This window comes from Dasypus novemcinctus, chromosome 18, assembly GCF_030445035.2.
Source record: "Dasypus novemcinctus isolate mDasNov1 chromosome 18, mDasNov1.1.hap2, whole genome shotgun sequence".
NCBI classification, from domain to species: Eukaryota; Metazoa; Chordata; class Mammalia; order Cingulata; family Dasypodidae; genus Dasypus; species Dasypus novemcinctus.
The window spans coordinates 11644343-11665965 of NC_080690.1; the positions used below are offsets into that span (position 1 = coordinate 11644343).

The window sequence follows — 21623 nt, forward strand, 5'->3', positions numbered from 1 at the left end:
ATTTAGTAAATATGTCTCTTCATTATGGCAGAGCTCATTGGACTCCTCAGACCCCTACTTAGACATAACTGCTCCCTACTTTTTCTGCCTTCTCGTGGTACTTGGTTAGTTCTTTTATTTAGCATTCACAGAATCAAGTATCTTTTAGATAAGATGAAATGTCTTTTTTTAAACTATACCCACTCCAAGCTCCTTGAGGATGGGGTTGCTTTTATATCCATAGCTCTCTGTCCAATGCCTTCCACAGTGTCTACCATGTCATAGATACAAAGATACCCAGGAGGTCACGTGGTCCAGCCTTCCAGTCACAAACATCAAGATGGGCAGCCTAGACTGTGGTTGAGAGACTGCCTCTGAAGGTGGGAACCCAGGGTGCCAGTGCTGGCTTTCCCACTTCTAGCTTAGCCTCAGCTTCCTCTTCCAGAAAATGGGGGGAGCAACAGCCGCGACTTTAATGCTGCAGATAAAATGAGATGGTACGTGTCAAGCAGCTAGCCTTGTGCTTATCCACAGAAAGTGTTCGATCAGCAGCTGCTGAAAATCAACACATGAAAAAAATGGAATGCATGCAGTAATATTTTCTTTCTGTTTGGCTTTTTAGTCAGGTTTGATAAGGACACAAAAAAATGAATTCCTCATCTCGCCGTTACCTCAGCTGCTGGCCCAGGAGCACAACTACAGCTCACCTTCTGGCCACCATCCTCACGTCCTGTACAAAAGGACGGCAGAGGCGAAGGTGCAGCGATATCATGTCTACCCCAGCTCCAGTCGGAATTATCCTGGTCAACCCCCAAGTCACATTCCCCGCATGTCTCAGAGTCAAGAAAGGGATCATCACCATCGAAGGTTGCAAAAGCAGCATTTTTGTGGACGACGCAAGAAATGTATGTAAGGAAACATTTTCTTGTTCTGTTCTTATGTGGGTCCTCTGCTGGTTTTCTTGAGTGCCGTTGGGTATGGTAATTTTGCGTTTTAAGGGGCGTTATGTTGAGCACTCAATGCTATTTAGGCTTGGAGAAGGGAGACCAGTCATCCCTGTTGGCCACAACTGGGTGATCAATTCCTCTATGCTAAACTAGAAAAGATTTTGATGTGGTTCCTTTTTGGCTCTTTCAGCATCTCCTATTTTTTAGTCACAGAGTCCCAATCTTATCTTTGTTTCTGTGCCCTCGAGAAAAGTACCTGGGTTTTCAATGCATTTACTTCTGAAGAAAGGAAATCAGAGGGAAATTTCTAGGTGTGGCCGAGTATTCCTTTTGAGGGTATGAAGGAGAGAGTTCCCATGAAACAAGGCATTGACATATAATGGGAGGTGGCAGTGAAGCATAGTGAAGCATAGGGACCATGGAATATGGTTTGTGACCCAGGCCCAAGCATCTACATTTTCTAGACCTTATCTAATAAAGATATAATGCAAGATCCATATGGAATTTTTGTAGAAGCCATATTTTTTAAAATGTTAAAAAAAGAAAGCCAGGTAAAATTATTTTAAAAGTATATTTATTACTATTTAGCCCAATATATACAAAATATTATCATCTCAATATGTAATCAGTATAACAAATGTCTAATGAGATACTTTGCATTCTTTTTTCATACTAAGTTTTCAAAATCCAGCATTTATTTTACACATACAGCACATTTCAGTTTGGATGCTAACTTTTGTGTCAGAAATCCTTGATCTGTATTTAGATTTCATAAAATTTACACTTAAAAAAGTAGATATATACTCAAGTTTTTCCAAACAAACTTAGAAAAGTTTTTCGATAACTGAGTCAAGTATGGGTTTTAAAGTTTAAATTGATTAACATTAAATTAAATAAAAAATGCAGTTCCTCAGTTGCACCAGCCACATTTTAAGGTCTCAAAAGACTGATATGTCAAGAGACTACCATATTTGACAGTGCAGCTAGATGATCGTTCTACCCATGGAGAAGAGGAACTGGCATCATGGAAATGTTAATTGGGCACAGTAATGAAAAATGATGTTTCTACCATTTTTAATTGCTTCTGTGTTTGTGCTGCTGTGGAAATGTCTTCCTCAAGCAACATTCATCTGGCATCTATATATAGTAGTAGTGGTGGTAGTAATAATAGTGATGATATTCATGGTACTAATGATACATATTTAATATGTGAACCTTTGGATGAATGAGTATTATGATCTTTTCATGGATGAGGCAACTGCTGCTCAGGGTCACAGGGTTGATAAGCAGCCAGTCTGAGTTTTTAAAACTAACTCTCTAAATCATTAGATCTTTTAAATTCACTCTTGCAGGTAATGACTTCACTTATATGACTGTACCAGCTGTTAAAGTGTTGAAATATTTCTGTGCTAGTTAGAAAATTGTCACTGTCTTGAGCTTTCCTTCCCTGCTGTTCCAGTCCTACTCCTTAGACTTGCCATTATCCGTAAACTAACCATGACTGACCCAACATGGATTTCCAGGTCTCTTCTTAAAGGACCATAGCTGGTATTCCTACTGCTAAGTTGCTGCCCATGCCTTATCAGGTATGAAAAATGTCTGATAAAATTTTAATATCACCCTTGACAAATGCCATTTCCCCAAGAACTAAGTCTGTAATAGGCCCATGAGTCCTTATTGACTACTTATCATGTGCTTTGTTACAGTTTGTAGGAGATAAAAGTATAAGGCATGGACAGTATTCTACATGAGTTTGTATTTTATATAGATAATATTATAAATATAGATGTAAAGCATATTACCTATTTCTGCAGTTTTTGAGTACTAAAATAAAATAGATTTTTTTCTGATTTTTAGAGCCTCCTTCCACAAAATTGATATTCCTTGATCTATTCTACCACCCAGAATTGTGGCTTGTTTGTGACTTTCAAGTTCATGAAGTCACCCACCCATGTACCTAACCATTGCATAAATTGTTCTTGACTCCATGGTATGCATGTGGTAGACACCATGGTAGGCACTGATGACTTATCGATGGACTAGTGAAGAGGTGGTTACATGGCTTCTCTTCTCCCCTTCTTTAGATTTCTCTCTCATCCCAAGTCTTCCAGATATTCTCTACTGATATCCCTCCCAAATGCTCTTGTGTTCATTGCAGATGCACCGAAGCCTCCCACGGAGGACACCTATCTACGGTTTGACGAATACGGGAGCTCAGGGCGACCCAGAAGATCAGCTGGAAAGTCGCAAAAGGGCCTAAATGTGGAAACCCTTGTGGTAGCAGATAAGAAAATGGTGGAGAAGCATGGCAAGGGAAATGTCACCACGTACATTCTCACAGTAATGAACATGGTAAGGGAGGTTGTCAAGACTTCAGCCCTTCTGGCTCTCCACAGGAACTAAAAATCATAGACTTCCCTTGCACAAATTGAATAGCAGATGTAGCCACAGGATTTTATTGAGAAAAATAATTGAGATTTGGGGAAATTGGTTTCATAAGTACATCATGTATTAGGTAAAATCGAAGCTGACATCCTTATAAATATATGTGATTGATTTCCCACCTCCACCTCCATCCCTCGCAGTTTTGGAAATGCTGGGATTTCTTTTCTTTTCTTTTGATTTTAATTGTTCCAATAGGTTTCTAGCCTATTTAAAGATGGGACTATTGGCAGTGACATCAACATTATTGTGGTGAGCCTCATTCTTCTGGAGCAAGAACCTGTAAGTGGTAAACGGCATTTATTTCTTCATTCTGTTACTCTGAATACATTTATTGAACACATACTGTGTGCCAGTCCCTGTACTAGACATTCAAAATTCAGATTTGAAAATATGTGGACCCTGCTCTCAAGGAAGGTACAATCTAATAGGGCTGGGTAAACAAATAACTAAAACACCACAAAATAATTGTTTATATATACATGCAGGTATAAATATACATATGCACATAAAATATGATTAAGTATGCATGTATAATAAAAATTCAGATGTAGAATATGAATATTACATCATAAAGAAAAATAAGTATAGTGTAGGCTACACAGATAAGCTGAGTTTGGTTATAAATTTAAGAATAGTTAGATTTCACAAGTTGGATATGCTGGGTAATTGCAAGTACAAGGATATTTTGAAAATATGCTGAAAATAAATCATCAGAAAATTCTTGTAGCACACCTACTTTCTCCTTAGCTCCCATCTTAGGTACTATAGAAAATAAGGAATATTAACTGCCTTTGGACTGATCATAGTGAAGGGCAAGACACAGACATGGATCAAACTATAAAACCAGAACATATAATAAAAGTGTAAATTGCATGGTACTCACTTCTTTGTAGTGTTTTGATGTTGAAATTGTATTTTCCTTAGGTAGGAATTTTCAGTCAAACAGACTATTTTTAAGTCCCCTGAGGCTTTTCCTCTTCAGCTGTAACCCCAATAAAGAAGGTACAAAGCACGGAATCAGAGACAAGACAAAACTTAATCTAATTGTCCAGGTGTGTAGACTTACAGAGGTTAACAACTTTTCAAATGAGTCTTGGAATTTTAGAAAGATAGTAAGTGTGTGTGTTGGTTGGGAAACATTTTTGTCTTTGACCTACCATTTATACATTCCGAGGGACATCCTAATTCACTGAAAATTAAAGGTCTTGTCTAAAAACTCTCAGCTTGACCAAAGTTACTAGTTTTAAGCAAACATTTTGATGTGATTAAGGGTAGAGCCTATTTCATCCTAAAGGGTAGGATCTGTATCACCCTTTAAACTATTTGTTCATTCATTCATTCATTCAGTGAAATTTCATTTTATTGATTGATTGAGTGGTTGGTTGGTTGGTTGGCTGATTGAAACCTATGACGTGCCAGGCCCTGTGCTGGCCACTTTGATGTAGAGGAATATATGCTATGGTCACTGCCTTCTTAAAAGTCTGCTCTATTGAATAAGCCATTGATCTTTATCATCATTAATTCATTATGCTCTAAAAGTTATAACAGTCTAGTAGTGGTGGTACCAGCTCGAGATGAATGGAGGTGTTCTTAACTGATGTTAGGTTATTTGTTGTAGAAATATAATCGATCATGAAATAGGCTACTGAAACTTTAATTTGAATATTGTGAAATTGTCCTAAAATAGAGGAGTGTTTTACTCATTGCCTCCAAATTTAGCTCATTTTCCTTTACCGACCTTTCTACCTAGAAACATGATGTTTCTGTGTTGCCTGTACAAATGGAATGATTTCATATTCTCATCTCTGTGACAGATTCATACTCTGATTTGTGTGGGTTTCCCATAGGGAGGATTATTGATCAATCATCATGCAGACCAGTCTCTGAATAGTTTTTGTCAGTGGCAGTCTGCCCTCGTTGGAAAGAATGGCAAGAGGCATGACCACGCCATCTTATTGACGGGATTTGATATTTGTTCCTGGAAGAATGAACCATGTGATACTCTAGGTATGGTATGAACAGAACAGATGCTTCATGCTCATCCATGTTAGCTGAACATGGCAGTTCAGAAATGTATCTATTGGGTGGATGCCCTTAAGATCCTTAATACAGAGACCTAATATTGACATTAAGAAGCATCCTCATTGGACCCTCTGGTGGACACTGTTCTATTTACTTTATTCCTTTTGGATTTTCTTTACTGATCCTATTAGCATGAGGCATGAGATATATAATTATTTAACTTGATAAGTAATGGGTTATTTCAGAGCATCATGAATGCTGAAAAGTGTTCGGCTGGTCTCCACAGTACTTAATTGTGCCACTAGGTAGCAGCGCCTCCTTTGTAGAATTACTTGACCTTTGTAGGCTCGATTCTCCCATATTTATAAAAGACAGTGAGAGTAAGGCCTGTATCTTTTACATCTGTATGTCTTCCATGTTTTCTAGTATATTCCATTGCACAAAGTAGAATTCAGAATTTTTGATGAGTTAATTCTCAAGACCAGAGGTCAGTAAACTTGTCTTATAAAAGGCCAGATAGTAAATATGTTAGGCTTTGCAGGCTATATATCTCTGTCACAACTACTTGACTCTGCAATTTTGTCATAAAAACAGCCATAGGCAATATATAAATGAGTGAGTGTAGAGTGTGTGAAAATTGTCAGTAGAGCAGATGTGACCAGGGACCCATATTTACTGACACAAGTGATGGTCTAGACTGACAGTAAAATTTGGGGGAGTTGAGAAAAATTTTATATGATTTTTTTTTCCCTCAAAGTACTTTTTAACCCCTTTTATTAGAGAAAAAGGTTGAAGGGTTTTTACAAAAATTTTACAATTTTTACAATTTTTCAATATCTCTATCTTATTAGAAAATAATTTTAATAACTTGCTAGTCATCTCACAGTCTTTTCAAGAAACAGTGTATGACTGAGAGTTAACCATTTTTGGAGTTGTCTCATGGGAAGGATTTTTATAATGAGGGTTGGTATGTATTTATTCATATTATGAGTTTGGAATTTGCCGAGTGACTTCTGATAACCCAAAGCATTGTTGCTGTTTGAAGAAGGATTCTAAGGAGGAGGCAGTTTTAGCAGACAACACCAGGAATCTCAACTACTGGTTTCTAGGCCACTTACTTTAAGCAGCATGTCCTAGGACAGAGAGCATGTACTTTGACCCCAGATAGACCTGTGTTTGATTCCTCAGCCTAAATTTTATGACTGAGATCTTCAGCAAGTGAATTTGCCTTTCTCGAGTGTCAGTTGCCTCATCTGTAATTATATGTACTCATGTAGACATGCACTAGGCATATAGTACAGCACCTCTTATTTAGCGACCGTTTATTTAGTGATGGTGGTGGTGGTGATGGTTGTGATGATGATGCTACCATGATACGTGCCTTAGTTTATATTACATTTCCCAGATGTCTCACTTACATTATGGTGGTAAAGTGGGTGCAATCAATTCACAAGCATGTATTTAGTGCTACTGAGTACAAAGCCTTGTTCTATCGCTTATGTGGACCCAAAACTGGGAAGGGAGACATTCACACCTATAATATATTTCAAGCTAGAATCAAGGGCTGGGTGCAATGATTTTGCAACTGCTCTTGGAAAGAGGTGTGATGACCAGCTGTAGTCATTGGACTGAGCTAAATCTTTGGAAATAAGCATTTTTCACATCTTCTGGAATAGCCAGAAGAAAAACAAGTTTAGTCTGCACAAATTGCTTAGGCACTTCCATGTTCTCTGCTTTGACCTTCATGCCACTGTTAAGCAAACGTTTTGCATTGTTTTAGGTATCATTTTAGTGGTTGCTCTTACCTAAAAAATGAACTTAGGGGAGAAGAGGTGGCTCAAGTAATTAGGCACCTCTTACCCACATGGGTGGCCTCAGGTTCAGTCCCCAGTACCTTCTAAAAAGAAGACAAGCAGACAGCAAGCGCAAACAGTGAGGGAGTGGGCAGAGAAATAACTAAATTATAGAAAAATTTTTAAATGAACTTAGATGAGCTGTAAATTTCCTGTGATATACTGTTCTGTATGATTTATATGTCCTATATGGGAATTATAACACTCATACTGACTTCAGAGGCTTGTTCAGGAGGATAAATTGATGATAATATCTAAAACAAGAGAATGTGCAGTACTGCATTTTTATAGTATCATTAAGCAGGACAGAGAACTGTATAGCTTGAGCAGGCTAACTGATTCATATTTTCCTGTTTAAAAAAAATAAGTGCATTCATCCATTAAATGAAAATCGTGTAGAACATTTTGAGTGCAGGAGAAATGGTTGTCTATTTGTGTGTGCCCCTTTGGATTAACATTTGAAATTGATATTGCAATAGGTTTTGCTCCCATCAGTGGAATGTGCAGTAAGTACCGAAGCTGTACCATCAATGAGGACACGGGGCTCGGCCTTGCCTTCACTGTTGCTCATGAGTCAGGGCACAAGTAAGTGGTTCCTTGCTTCACCATTTTTTATTGAAAACCCATCTAGGAGTCAATTGGCATTCCTCTAATGACTATTATTAATCTAAATTTAATGAATAGATAAATCTTGTATAAAAACGAGAATAGTGCCTGGTGCTTAAGAAGGGCCCAAAAAGGACTGGTCACTATTGATGCAACAGCATTTAAATAGCCATAGTGTTACACTCTAAGAATAAATATACTGCAAGTCATTTCACCAATCCTCTGGCCTTTTATACATTTGTTTATTTCCTTTTTTTCCCCCTAACCGTAATTTTTTAATTGTATTTTTTTGAAAATACATAGATCATGAAGAATGTTACATTAAAAAATAGAAAAGGTTGCCACATACCCCCCTCCCCCACTCCTCCCACATCAACAGCCTCTTTCATCAGTGTGGCACATTCACTGCATTTGGTGAATACATTTTGGAGCACTGCTGCACTGCATGGATTATAGTTTACATTGTAGTTTACACTCTCCCCCTGACTATTCAGTTGGTTATGGCAGGATGTATAATGTCCAGCATCTGTCCCTGCAATATCATTTAGGACAACTCCAAGTCCCGAAAATGCCCCCACATCACATCTCTTCTGTCTCCCTGCCCTCAGCAACTACAGTGACCACTTTCTCCAGATCAATGCAACAGCTTCTTCCATTACTAGTCACAGTAGTTCCATAGTAGAATAAAAGTAAGTCCACTCTAATCAGTACTTTATTCCTCCATCCTGTGGACCCTGGGATGGTGATATCCACTCCATCTCTATATCAAGAGGGGAGTTTATTTTCTTGTATGTTTCCATTATTTCAAGCAATGCTGCAGTAGAGATACTAATAGCTGCTTTTTTTATACCAAGGAAATATCATGGAGTCATATAAATAACATCCCAGAATGTTATGGCATGTAGATTTTTTAAAAACCTTTTAAAACATATCCTGCATCTTCTTTTTTGTTTGTTTTGTTTTGTTTTGGATTTTTAAAAAATCTGTTGAAGTATATCACTCATACAGAAACATACATAAACAGTAATTGTGTAGTAATAGTTGTGAAACTACAAAACAAATATATATAACATCATACAGGACTCTCATACCTTACCCTACCATCAGTACCTTGTATAGTTGTGAAACTTTTTAAACTGATTATCAAAGAGCATCCTCAAAATATAACTACTATCCAAAGTATTTACCCCCAACCCACCCTATTTTATTATTGTATCATTTTACGTGAACATACATAAACAAGTGTATAGTAAAAGTTGTGAACTTAAAAAGCAAACATGTATAACAGCATACAGGGGTCCCATACATCAACCTACTAACAACATGTTGCATTGTTATGAGACATTTGCTACAAATTATAAAAGAATATCATCAAAATCTTACTGCTGACTATAGTCCTTATCTTACATTTGTTATATTTTCTCCCCAACCCACCCTATTATTATTTTTAAAATACGCTTTTATGACAGAAGTCATTAACTTACAAAATAATCATGCACATGTACAGAATTCCCAAACAACACCCCTCCATCAACACAACAACCATTGGAACATTTGTTACAGATTATGAGATAATATCTTCAGATTATTACAAGGTCCACAGCATATATTTGACACACTTTTTCCATACTCTCCCTTTATCAGCACAGTACATCTTTGGCATAGATGCATGAATATTACATTATTACTGTTAACCATAGACCTTAGGTCACTCCAGTTTTACTTTTCTCATGCCCTGCCACATTGCCACCACCATGCAATAGTGATATACATCAGCTCTAGCTCCCAAAGGACACTCTTGCACCTGTACCATCAACCACAATTCTCATCCACCTCTGGATTTACTGTGTTATGCATTCCCTAGATTATTCTCTAGCATTCTGTCACTTGACGTTTACATCTCTAGACTGCCATTTTCAGCCACATTCTCATTTATGAACCAACTGTTACTATAATGTTTTACCATCAACTCCATACATTTCCACACCTTTACAGTAAAGTTAATTAAAACTTCTACATACATTAAACATCAGTCATCATCTCAGTCCTCCTCTTATCTTCTTTAAGGATCTACCACCTACCAGCAGGTCTTCAAGATATTTTCCTACATTTTCTTCTTGAAGATTTATGGTTCTTGCTTTTATATTTAGGTTTTTGATTCATTTTTAGTTAATTTTTTCTAAGGTGTGAGATAGGGGTCCTCTTTCCTACTTTTGGCTATGGATATCCAGTTCTCTCAGCACCATTTGTTGAATAGACTTGTTCTGCCCGAGCTGGGTGGGTTTGACAGGCTTATTAAAAATCATTTGACCATAGATATGAGGGTCTGTTTCTGGACCTTCAGTTCAGTTCCATTGGTCAATATGTCTGTCTTTATGCTGGTACTATGCTGTTTTTACCTCTGTAGTAATCATAGTAATATGATTACTATTATTACTGTCATATTACCTCAGTAATATGATTAAAGTCTGGAAATGAGAGTCCTCCAACTTTGCTTTTCCTTTTTAAGATGTTTTTGGCTGTTCAGGACCCCTTACCCTTCCAAATAGATTTGATAGTTATGTTTTCCATTTATTAAAAAATGCTGGTAGAATTTTTATCAGGATTGCATTGATTCTATATATGAGTTTGAGTAGAACCGACATCATAATGGTATTGAATCTTCCAATCCATGAGCATGGAATGTTCTTCCAATTATTTGTCTTTTTTAATTTCTTTTAAGAATGAGTTGTAGTTTTCTGAATATAAGTACTTTACATCATTAAGTTTATTCCTGAATATTTGGGTATTATTAATATCAGTCGTATTTTATTTTCACCAATCTTTTGACACTTTGTTACTTTAATTGATATAATCTTCATTTCTAGAACTTTTTCCAGGCATCTCTCTCCTGTCTTTTCTTTTCAGGCTATAACACAGCCTTTAGAATTTCCTGCAAAGTTGGTCTCAGTTTCTGTTTATCTGTGAATATTCTAAACTCACCATTTTTGAAAGACAGTCTTGCCAGATATAAGATTCTTGGCTGGAAGTTTTTCTCTTGCAATATCTTAAATATTATCATACTACTTCTTGCCTCCATGGTTTCTGATGAGAAATCACCACTTAATCTTATTGGTTATCCCTTATGTTTTATATTGCTTTTCTCTTGCTGCTCTCAGAATTCTTTTTGGCATTTGACATTCTGATTACTATGTGTCTTGGAGTTGGTTTATTTGGATTTATTTGGATGGGCGTACATTTTGCTCCTTGGACATGGATATCTATGTCCTCCAAAAGGGTTGGGAAATTTTCTACCAATATTTCTTCAGATATTCCTTCTGTCCCTTTTCCCTTCTCTTCTCCTTCTGGGACACCCATGATATGTATGTTTGCACATCTCTGGCTTCCGTTTAGTTCCCTGAGACATTGTTCAAATTTTTCCATTCTTTTGCTCATCTGTTCTTTTGTGTGTTCACTTTCAAAGGCCGTTTCTTCAACCTCACCAATCCTTTCTTCTGCCTTCTCAAATCTGCTATTATATGATTCCAATGTATTTTAAATTTCATTTATTGCACCTTTCATTCCCATAAAATCTGCTATTTTTCTATGTATGCTTTCAAATTCTTCTTTGTGCTCATCCAGTGTCTTCTTAATATCCTTATCTCTCTTTAGGCATCTCATTGAATTTATTAAGATCTGTTTGAACATCTATGATTATTTGTCTCAACTAAGTATAAGTTGTCTCAACTTATACCTTAGCCAGCCAAATTTATTAATCAGATAGCTGAAATTGGTAGCCAACTGTCTCTTCCACCCCTGTTTTTGAGAAATGGAGCTTCCAACTCCAGCCACAAAATAGCTCCTAAGGTGGCTTGTGCCACCAGCATAGAATGATCACAGGCCTCCATAGCATGGCCTTTATTTTCCCAGAGAGCCTGACTCAGGTCTCCCCAGCTTCCTCCCTGCTGGAGGTGGGGCTGGGGCTTATGCTAGAGCTGCTATCTGATCTGGATGGAAAAAAACCAGTGTCTACCAGCACTGTGATTTTTTTTGTCTTTATTTATTTTCTTAATATTACATTAAAAAAATATGAGGTTCCCATATACCTCCCACCCCCCTTACCCCACTCCTTCCCCCATAACAACAATCTCCTCCATCATCATGAGGCATTCATTGCATTTGGTGAATACATCTCTGAGCACCAGCACTGTGATTTTCAGTCAGCCCTGCTTCCCCTTGTGCCAGGGGCAAAGTTAAAATGGTAGCTACCAGCCTCTTTCTGACTTGGATAGGTTCAAACTTTAGCTGTTCTGGGATTATACTTTAGCCTGCTGAATGGACTAATTATATCTCAAGTTGGTACTCAACCATCTCTTCCTCCCCCATTTTTGGGAAGTGGAGTTTCCAGTTCCAGCCACAAATGGCTCCCCAGGCAGCTTGTGTCCAATAGAGGATGGGCACTGGCCTCTGGGGCGTGGAGCGTTCTACTTACTAATCTTCTTTGCAGATGGCCTGTCCCCTTCTTCCGTTCTCTTTAAAGGATGTTGCAGGATGCTCTTCTGGTCTCCTTGAGCCCCCCCAAGAGGTGCTTTAGATAACTCTGGGTGATTACTAAGCATCCTGTAGCACAAGCTGACTCTAGGGGCTTCTTACTCTGCTGCCATCTTGCTGGTTGTCTCTATCCCACATCTTCTTTCAGCTGAAGCTGTTGCATGCACAGCCTATACTTTTCACAGGTCTCATAAGTAAATCTTACTTCTTTGAAATACAGTTGAAAATGAGCAACATGGAACCTAAGAGTAATGAGATGAATTTTTAATAAGACATAATCTGATGTGGAGACAATTCTATTGAGAATTTTCAACATTACTTGAGCAATAATAATACCTGCATTGGAATAACCATAATGCTTTACAAAGTGACTATTTTAAAGGGCAATGCTCTTTGGATGTACACATTTAGTAATGTTTGTGCATGTGTTTTATTCAACATAAAACTTTTAGACTTTTCCAGAGCATCCAATTAATTTCTGACTGAAAAATAAAAGCAAACAATCTTCCAGTCAGCAAATGCAATTATACTCTGAAGTTTTTATGTTAGTGTCTCTTGTGTGTTAAATCTTACTATCTGTAGGAAATTTTTTGTGTTATTCTAGATTTGTTGTCCAACAGTTTCTCAGCAATTTTATATGCAAGCACTTTCTCAGTGAGATAGGAATGAACCAATTTTATTTTAAGCAGTGTACAAAAATGGCTGTTGGTCCTCATGAATTTGTAGTGTTGATTTTTTTAAAACTAAATACAGAACTTCACAATGAAAAAAAATTGGCCATTGGGCACAAGACCCATTTGTAGAGAGCAGGAAATAAAACAGTGCTTGCCAAACATGTCTCTAAATTTGTTTCACTACCATGAAGTCCAAATTAACAGGTTTCACTTTTCCAAATACTGGTCATTGAAAAATTTAGTCATCCTTGCTTTATTAGTCAAAGTTAACAAAAATACAACATCTTAGATAAGGAAAGCAAAACAAATTCTCCAGGGTGGGGAGGAAAGAAAAGAGCCAGTGGGTGGAGGGGGTTAAAGAGTAGATGTAAGATAAAATATATACTCAAGGCCTATATAACATGGCTTTTAGAGTTACACTTGAGACAGATTATTCATGAGATTTTGATGTCTTTTTGATGTGTTCAAAAGTGTGTGTAATCTTCAGAAATACTGTTGAATCGAAGTAAATTAGAAATTTAAGTTTTGAGTTCAAATTTTAATTCAAACTTGTTCTTATACCCATGAAATTCCCACTCCATGCTGATTTAAACGACCGTTTTTTCTTTGAGTAGTGCATTCAGTCTCTCTGCCCTCTATTCTTGGTTTTTGGGATTCTCACTCTTTCCTCTGGTGCTTCATATGTAGGTTTCCTTCGGTTTGTGACTTTCCAAGTATATGTAGAAGAGTTTCTCCCAAACAAATCTCTTTAGCATCCTGGTCAGGTACAAAGGATTGATTTGGGCAAAGCTGAGGAGAAGAAAACACTTTTCCTGAATCTATGTTGAGGTTAATAAATCCTCATTTGTGAATGTGTCACCTCTAATACCTGGGGCATTCATTGATAGGATCCTGCTAATACTTATCTGATAAATTGGAAGGAATGCTAGAAAAATGGTCAGATTTTAGATAAGGGTTAAACAAATTCAGGGTTGTTTCTAACATAATTATTTCTTTGAAGTTGGTTGGTTACCTCCAAAAGATAGCCATATAAATGAGATTTCATGAGAATAACATGTATATTTCCATAAGAATTATCTCTGCCTTATAAAACTATGTCCTTAAGGAAAAAATTTTACTACTTTAAAATAATTAAGTTAAGAAACATCTGAATTAATGATAAAGTTGATATCTTTATCCCTCTGTCTTCTGCCCTCCTAAAAAAGACATAAAAGTTTTTTTTTTTTTTTGGTATGTTGAATTGCTTTGAGTTTATCAAAGGAACTTATTTCTCCATCTCCTACCCTTTAATAGAACCTAAAGTAAGCTCTGCCTTTATGGTGTGTGTATCATATCTGGGTATAAACGCACATACACATTAATGTCACATTTATTCTACCTGTTTAGGAGATTTGTGAATCATTAAGGTATAATGTACATAATGTCTAGTGAGTAAGCCACCTGAAATTATTTTGACCCTCTAATTGCCAGAACCGTCTATAGAAAAATAGAACAAATTAGAGCACATAATATAGTCAAAAGAAATCCTTCAATAGATGGTTCAACAATGAATATTTAAAGATGTTTATGATTATAGTAGAGTTTAATTATAAGCAGAATTTTTTATTTCAGTACCGGTTTATCAACATAGGAGAAAAGGTTTTTTTTTTTTTTTTTTTTTTTTTTAATTTTTTTATTTTTTATTGACTTTGTAATAATATTACATTAAAAATATATATGTGAGGTCCCATTCAACCCCACCCCCCCACCCCCCCTCTCCCCCCCCCCCCCCAACAACACTCGTTCCCATCATCATGACATATCCATTGGATTTGGTAAGTACATCTTTGGGCACCTCTGCACCTCATATACATTGGTTCACATCATGGCCCATACTCTCCTCTATTCCATCAAGTAGGCCCTGTGAGGATTTACAATGTCCGGTGATACCTCTGAAGCTTTATGTCACACTAGCCTATATGCAAAGCACAGTCCTTAGACAATGTTTAATCATCTTGTCTCTGTATCTACCTTCTATCCATTCAAAACTTCCTTCCATAGTTCCATGATAGGTAGGGGGAAGAAATTGGCTATTTGAAATTTTTTAAAATTTGCATATTCCATCACTCTAATTGGCTTAGAAAGGCTGACCAAAACTTTCTAGCCCTTAAAATATGTCATAGGTGCACCATTCTTTGATCATGTGGTCAAGGCTTAATATACAATGCCCTTAACACTCAGTAATATTTTCTACATTACTTTTACAGTACTTCGTATTGTAACTCATTTATGTCTTTTTCTTTTCTTACAGTTTCAATAACTCTCTTTCATTTGGGTTCTTTGATTGTCATTGCATTGTTGTTTATTCCTCTGGTTGTAATTTGAGAAATGAATTCACACAAAGGTTTTTGTTTCTTCATTTTATTTCAGTTTTGGCATGATTCACGATGGGGAAGGCAATCCCTGCAGGAAGGCTGAAGGCAATATCATGTCACCCACACTGACAGGAAACAATGGGGTGTTTTCGTGGTCTTCATGCAGCCGCCAATATCTCAAGAAATTCCTCAGGTAAGAGGCCAAAGCCAGAGGTGCGCCCAGGCTTGGGGTGGGGACAGGGAGCAGTGATCTGTAGCCAGGGAGCTGCAGTGAAAATGGCTTTTGACCTCTCAGTGAACAGAAAAGTAACAAATTGCCATGATGATGATGACAAAGACAATTGTTTTATGATCATTATTGTTGAAAAAATAGATTGAGGGCCTAATACAGTGCTAAATGCTCTCAGTACATTGCCTCATTCAATCTGCAGCAATCCTAGAGAGGTTAATTATGCTGCTTAAGGTCCTACAGCTGTTGAGTTTCAGACATAACAATCCCATTTATGCCTGTTCTGAATCTAGGATCTGGGCTCTTAACTGCCTCTCCTTCTTTACTTCCTAAGGCTGCTGTATACTGCTGTTTACTGTGAATAATTATTTTAATCTGATTAATTTGGTCATGGGAGTATTAAAAAATGTTCACAATGTGTTCATGTTTCTTTAACAAATGGCGCATTCTCTTGATTGTCTATTTTGTTGGCCATGAGCTGACTCTATGTCCAAAACTCTTAGCTTGTGTTAGTAAAATTGGAAGTTGGGAAGGTAATGCTATCTGAATCCAAGTTGAAATTCTCTGAACTTTCCCTTAATTTTAAAAATTTGTAATATATATTTGATCATTTGATCATGTAACAATATATTTGCTGTTGATATTTATACATATATATTATATATTGTATATATGTATATATTGTAATAAAAATATATAATATTATGCTTATATATATACATATGTATAGGTCTATCCTTTCATGTTTATGTAGGTGTATCATTTTAATCTCTGTTGGCCCACAAGGACAATCAGGTTCAAATCCCATCTGCCTTGACCACATGTATGTTAGGGAAACTAAAATTTCTTTGGGAATTGGTATTTTTGACTCCTATTCACCCACTGAGTATTATTTACATACGTTTGCGGAATTACCAATACCACAGGCAAGGCTGATTAAATGTAAGGACTTCTAACCAATGATATCCAAAAGGACAGTAAAAATGGACAAACTTTTGTTAAAAATAAGCTTTACTATACAAGATTTTCTAATTAGTTTTATAATTTGGGACCTGAATTTATCTTCTCAAACTCATGTGAGAATGGAATCCACAAATCTTATAAATCAAGGTCAATTAGGATATAGGTTGAATTTCCATCTCAATACATTACAGTTAAATGTTTTGTGATGAGGATAGCAACAACAAAAGCTTACTTTGGGTGCTTACTATGCTGTGTTAAGCACATTATGTTTTCTTGTTTCCCTCTAACAACCTTATGGGACTCATTGTCAATGAGGTGTATAAGGGTTACATAACTTGGCCTTTGTTATGTGGTTGACTAGGACCTCTGTCTGTCTGACTCAAAATCACACTTAACCAAATCACTATTTTATCCCTCAGTGATACCACAATTAATTGTTGAGGTAGATGGAGATAAGGTGCTTTCTAAGAAAATCCATGCCAATAAGACTGACTGTTTTCTTAACGTGATTCAGTTAAACATACCTCAGGGCAATTTTTCTTTCTTTTGCCCCAGTGTATCCTTTCTCCTGATTTCTTTCAATAATTTTACTCCTTTATTTGTAAAGATTATTTTGAGGTAAAATACAGCATGATTTTAACTGGTAGACAGGTCCTACCCGTCTGCTTTATGTTCTACCTTTAACACTTAGCCTAATGCTGGCTACAGAGTAGGCATTCAACAAATATTCATCGAATATTGTTGAAAGAGACGTATGAGGGGAATTTTAAAATTTGTTATTTCCTATTTCCCATTTCGCCAAATCACTTGGATGGCAGTAATGTCCAGCACCATGTAAAACCCTTTGTAGCTTTATGTCTTCTTAGACAGGCCTCACCTATCAGAGTAAACATACATTTTATCTTTAAACATATACCAATTTCTTTAACCATGTTTTATTTCTCTTTGCATGTTTGCATTGCTTTAAATGGAAAGAACACAGAGAATCACAGTAATTAATAAGTATGTGTTATTACTGTAGCACTCCTCAGGCTGGGTGTCTGGTAGATGAGCCCAAGCAAACAGGACAGTATAAATATCCGGACAAACTACCAGGACAGATTTATGATGCTGACACACAGTGCAAGTGGCAATTTGGAGCAAAAGCCAAGTTATGCAGCCTTGGTTTTGTGAAGGTATGTTTGCTTGTGATTTCAAACTTACATTAAGATTCTGCAATATGTCTGTATACCTAACACAAGTATAAACATTTGGGTTAGTGAGGCCAAGGGTTAAAGTCTGGGTTATCTCTAAAATGTCAGTTGTTTGACATGATAATTAAGTGGCAATTTTACCGCCAATGAATTATCCAGGCTTATCCCCCATAGACGATGCTTGGTTTAAACTCCATTTGACTGTATCCTTGGAAGAAAACTCCTCCTCCTTAGAAGATTTTATCGCTAGCAGTAAATCTGGGAACAAGCGCTTTTACCTCTGGGTAATGACTATATCTGTTATCTTTGTACTCATATTCTCCTTTAATGTACTACATTTAAAATCATCACCACCCCAATATACTTCATAAGCCTTTTATAGTACATGAAATATTTTATAGTACATGAATTATGATATGCTAAAATTCAATGTGCATCTTGAGTAATCTTAAGACTTTGGTGTCAAGTCCTTCATTCAAAATTGTAAAACAAATAGATGGGAAAGTGCAGAAGTAGAGGATGTCAAAATGAGAGAAACCTTATTCCATCTGGTCAAGGGCTACATCTGAGAGAGCCGCAATCTAAGCATCACTAAAAAGTGGAATCATTTTTAAGTGGGTTTACTCCCAGTATCCAAAGAGAGAAATATGGAAGTCCCAAGTACCTGGCTAGGTGGAAATGATGGAGGTTTATAGCTTTTCCTCCTCCTCCTATCCTTACTCCCCCTCCTCCTATTCTTTCTCCTCTTTATTTTCTTCCTCTCCCTCCTCCTTTTTCTCTTTCATGTACCAGCAGCAGCAGTTGAATGAGTCTGTGCCACATCAGGAATTGTTCTCAGATTTTTTTTTTACCTTATTTCAATATTCACAAAAATCTTTTAAAATTGGAATTATCAACACTTTTTACCTGGAGTTCAGAATATGCATTTCAACAAGCCCAAAGCTGCAAAACTTTTACATGGTAGAACCTGAGTAAAAGGAATCACCCACATTGATGTTAAGCTTCTTCCTCTCCATTGGTGTTTCCTAACTTTAGCCACCAACATTAACATTCCGTCACTGACGACTGCCTCCATTAGTTGTGCTATATCTCTGTACAATATTATATTTACTTATTGCTTTTTTGCAAATCTACTCCCTTAAAAAAAACATATCGTCTGAAGAAATGATCACCAAATCACAGGTTCGATAAGCAGTTGTTCTCTTTTTTCTAATACAAACTAAATACATAACTAATAGAAGAGGTTAGACATATAATACCCACAATTATCTGGTGATTCCTTCATGGTACATGGACTCTACTTTGGAAAATGCTTATGTATCACTATCCTATGTACAAATTAAAGTCACAACTTTTTCTGTTGCCTGTTAAGTTGATGCTTTTGGCAGAAGTAAGAAGCCATTCACTTTGCTGAAAAAGTTTGTCTCCTCATTTGGTCTCCTCTTTACATCATTCTAAAAGGATTCTTTAGCTTATTCATTCATTAATCAAATATTTATTAAGCACATACTATGCCACAAATGCACAGATGGTAGTGTGTTTGATTTTCTTAGAAATATAAAGGAAGTTCCTAAGATTACTATCATTCCTTCAGGATCACACATTCAACAAAACTTTGTGGGCTACCTGTTCTATATGAGGCAGTGTGCTAGGCTTAAACAACCATTCTTAAATTCTAGATCTTCTTTATCTGGAACCATATCCTTCTTTCCAAAGACAGCATCTCAGTGTGATAATCTTCCATAGAAAGTGGAGCAAAGGGAAATGGAAATTCCAGGTTGGAAGATCACATACTTGAGGAAGGCAAGGGGACAAGACCGTCTGGAGGGGAAGGGAGTCTTAAGAGACAAACTAAGATGACTATGAGGTCAAATGCAGAAGGTGGAGTTGGTTGATGGATACTGAATGTGGAATGTTATTTTTCCCCATAGCCTGCTCTTGGTACCTAAACCTACATATAATTTGGAATATAGCCAGGCTTCTGAGGCTAATAAATAGTTCACTGCTATGCCCCAACTAGGAGAGAGTTTCCAAAACAACAGCATCTCCTAACCATCCTGTTTATTTCAGATACTAAGACCAGCTCCAGCAACACAGGAAGGAAATGAAGTTTGCTTTCAGGATCTTTATTTGTCCTCTCCTTGCCTTTCCTTTCTAGTCTTTCCCCCTTGCTCCACCTATTCTTTTCTCTGTACCTCCTACAAAGGCGGTTTTGCATTGTGATTAGAAGCACCCAACACAAAAAGAGAAACAGGAAATAATTGTCCAAGAGTCCCTTGAACAACTATCATCAACACATCAGCATCACTTGGGAACTTAGAAATACAGATTCTTAGGTCCCATGCCAAGCATTTCCAGGTTGCTAAAACAAATACCATAAAAATAAAATGGATTCCTTTAACAAAAGGAATTGATTGGCTCAGTTTCAGAAGCTAGAAGACTTGCTTCCTCCCAAGGACAGTCTTTTGGCTGTCCAGCAATCTTAGGGGTCAGGGTTCTCTAGGGAAAAAGAACTGACAGGAGAGATGTGTAAATAGTAAGAGATTTTACAAATTTGTCTTACACAGCTGTGGGAATGCACAAGTCTAAGTTCTATAGGGCATGCTGCAGGCCAATGGAGGTCCTCAATGAGTTCCCCAGGAGATGCTGGTTGTCTAAAGAAGAGATGGGAATTCTCTCTCTAAATGCTGAAATCACTTTTTTTTTTTTAGTTTTTTTAACTTAATATTTTTATTGTCTTTTTTTAAAAAGATACATAGATTATACAAAATGTTACATTAAAAATTTGAGGTTCACTTCTCCTTTTAAAACCTTCAGCTGGGGATGAGATGTCACTCATTGCTGACAGCAGTCTCCTCATTTGATTCTAAATGTAATCAGCCATTTATGCAATCAACTCCTTGATGATTAAAGTCCAGGAAATGCCCATGTATTACAATTAGCCCAGTGCGTGCTTGATCAAACACCTGGACACTATTACCTGGCCAAGTTGACACATTAGCCTAACCATCACACCTGGCTTTTTTGTTACATGGCAGTGCACATGGAAGCATCTTCTCCTTTCTCTTCTGGGTTCTATTGACTGCCAAACTCTGGCTGCTGCTTTCATATCCAATTTCCTTTGCCTGGAAGGACTTCAGCCATATTGGGTTAAGACTCACCCTCATTCCGTTTGGGCACACCTTAACTAATAACGTGGTCAAAGGTCCGATGTACAAATGAGTTCACACACACAGGAGCAGAGGTTGGGACCTGAATATGCCTTTTGAGGGGGATATGATTCAATCCCCAACACCCAGTGATTGAGAAATTTTGGGAGTCAGCTCCAACTGTCTGTAGTTAATCAAGGATTTCAGGTAATTCTGATGCATTGACAAGGTTGAGAACTACTGAATTAGACGATCCTCAGCTCTATACACATGCATGTGCACACATACACACATACATGGATCTCTGGCTTTGGAAACTAAATGGACCTGGGTTTAAAATCTTATGCCACCACTTCCTAATAGCTCTCAGCCTCAGTTTCCATATCTGTAAGGTGAGAATAATAATTGTTTTTCCCTGGCATATTTGTGAGGACTAATCTATTGTTATAGATGCTTCCCCCAATAAACCTTAAGGTTTTCCTCCCCTTTGCTGTCCTCCTTTTGTCTTCAGCAGTACCATCACCCTCACACCTGGGGCTTCTTTCTTGTCAAAAGGCCTGAGGCTGCCTATTTTCCAACACTCCCCCCCCCCAGCCTCAAATTTTCTGTGACTTTGGCATATCAAGCTTGATCTCCTGTTACTTTCAATGTGTTCAAGAAAATGATTTGCTAATCTGGC

General features: G+C 37.1%; 1 protein-coding gene across 2 annotated transcripts in view; it reads left to right on the forward strand.

Moving 5' to 3' along the window:
- Positions 1-21623, forward strand: part of ADAMTS18 (ADAM metallopeptidase with thrombospondin type 1 motif 18) — a 159524-nt gene that overhangs the window by 67609 nt on the left and 70292 nt on the right. Inside the window, exons 2-8 of one of the 2 annotated variants that reach the window (XM_058279675.2) lie at positions 602-884; positions 3085-3278; positions 3567-3650; positions 5219-5378; positions 7726-7831; positions 15466-15603; positions 17624-17777. In XM_058279675.2, coding sequence (XP_058135658.1) covers positions 602-884; positions 3085-3278; positions 3567-3650; positions 5219-5378; positions 7726-7831; positions 15466-15603; positions 17624-17777 — 1119 coding nt within the window. Of the gene's footprint in view, positions 1-601; positions 889-3084; positions 3279-3566; positions 3651-5218; positions 5379-7725; positions 7832-15465; positions 15604-17623; positions 17778-21623 lie in introns of both variants that reach the window. The other variant, XM_058279676.2, reaches the window with a different exon arrangement.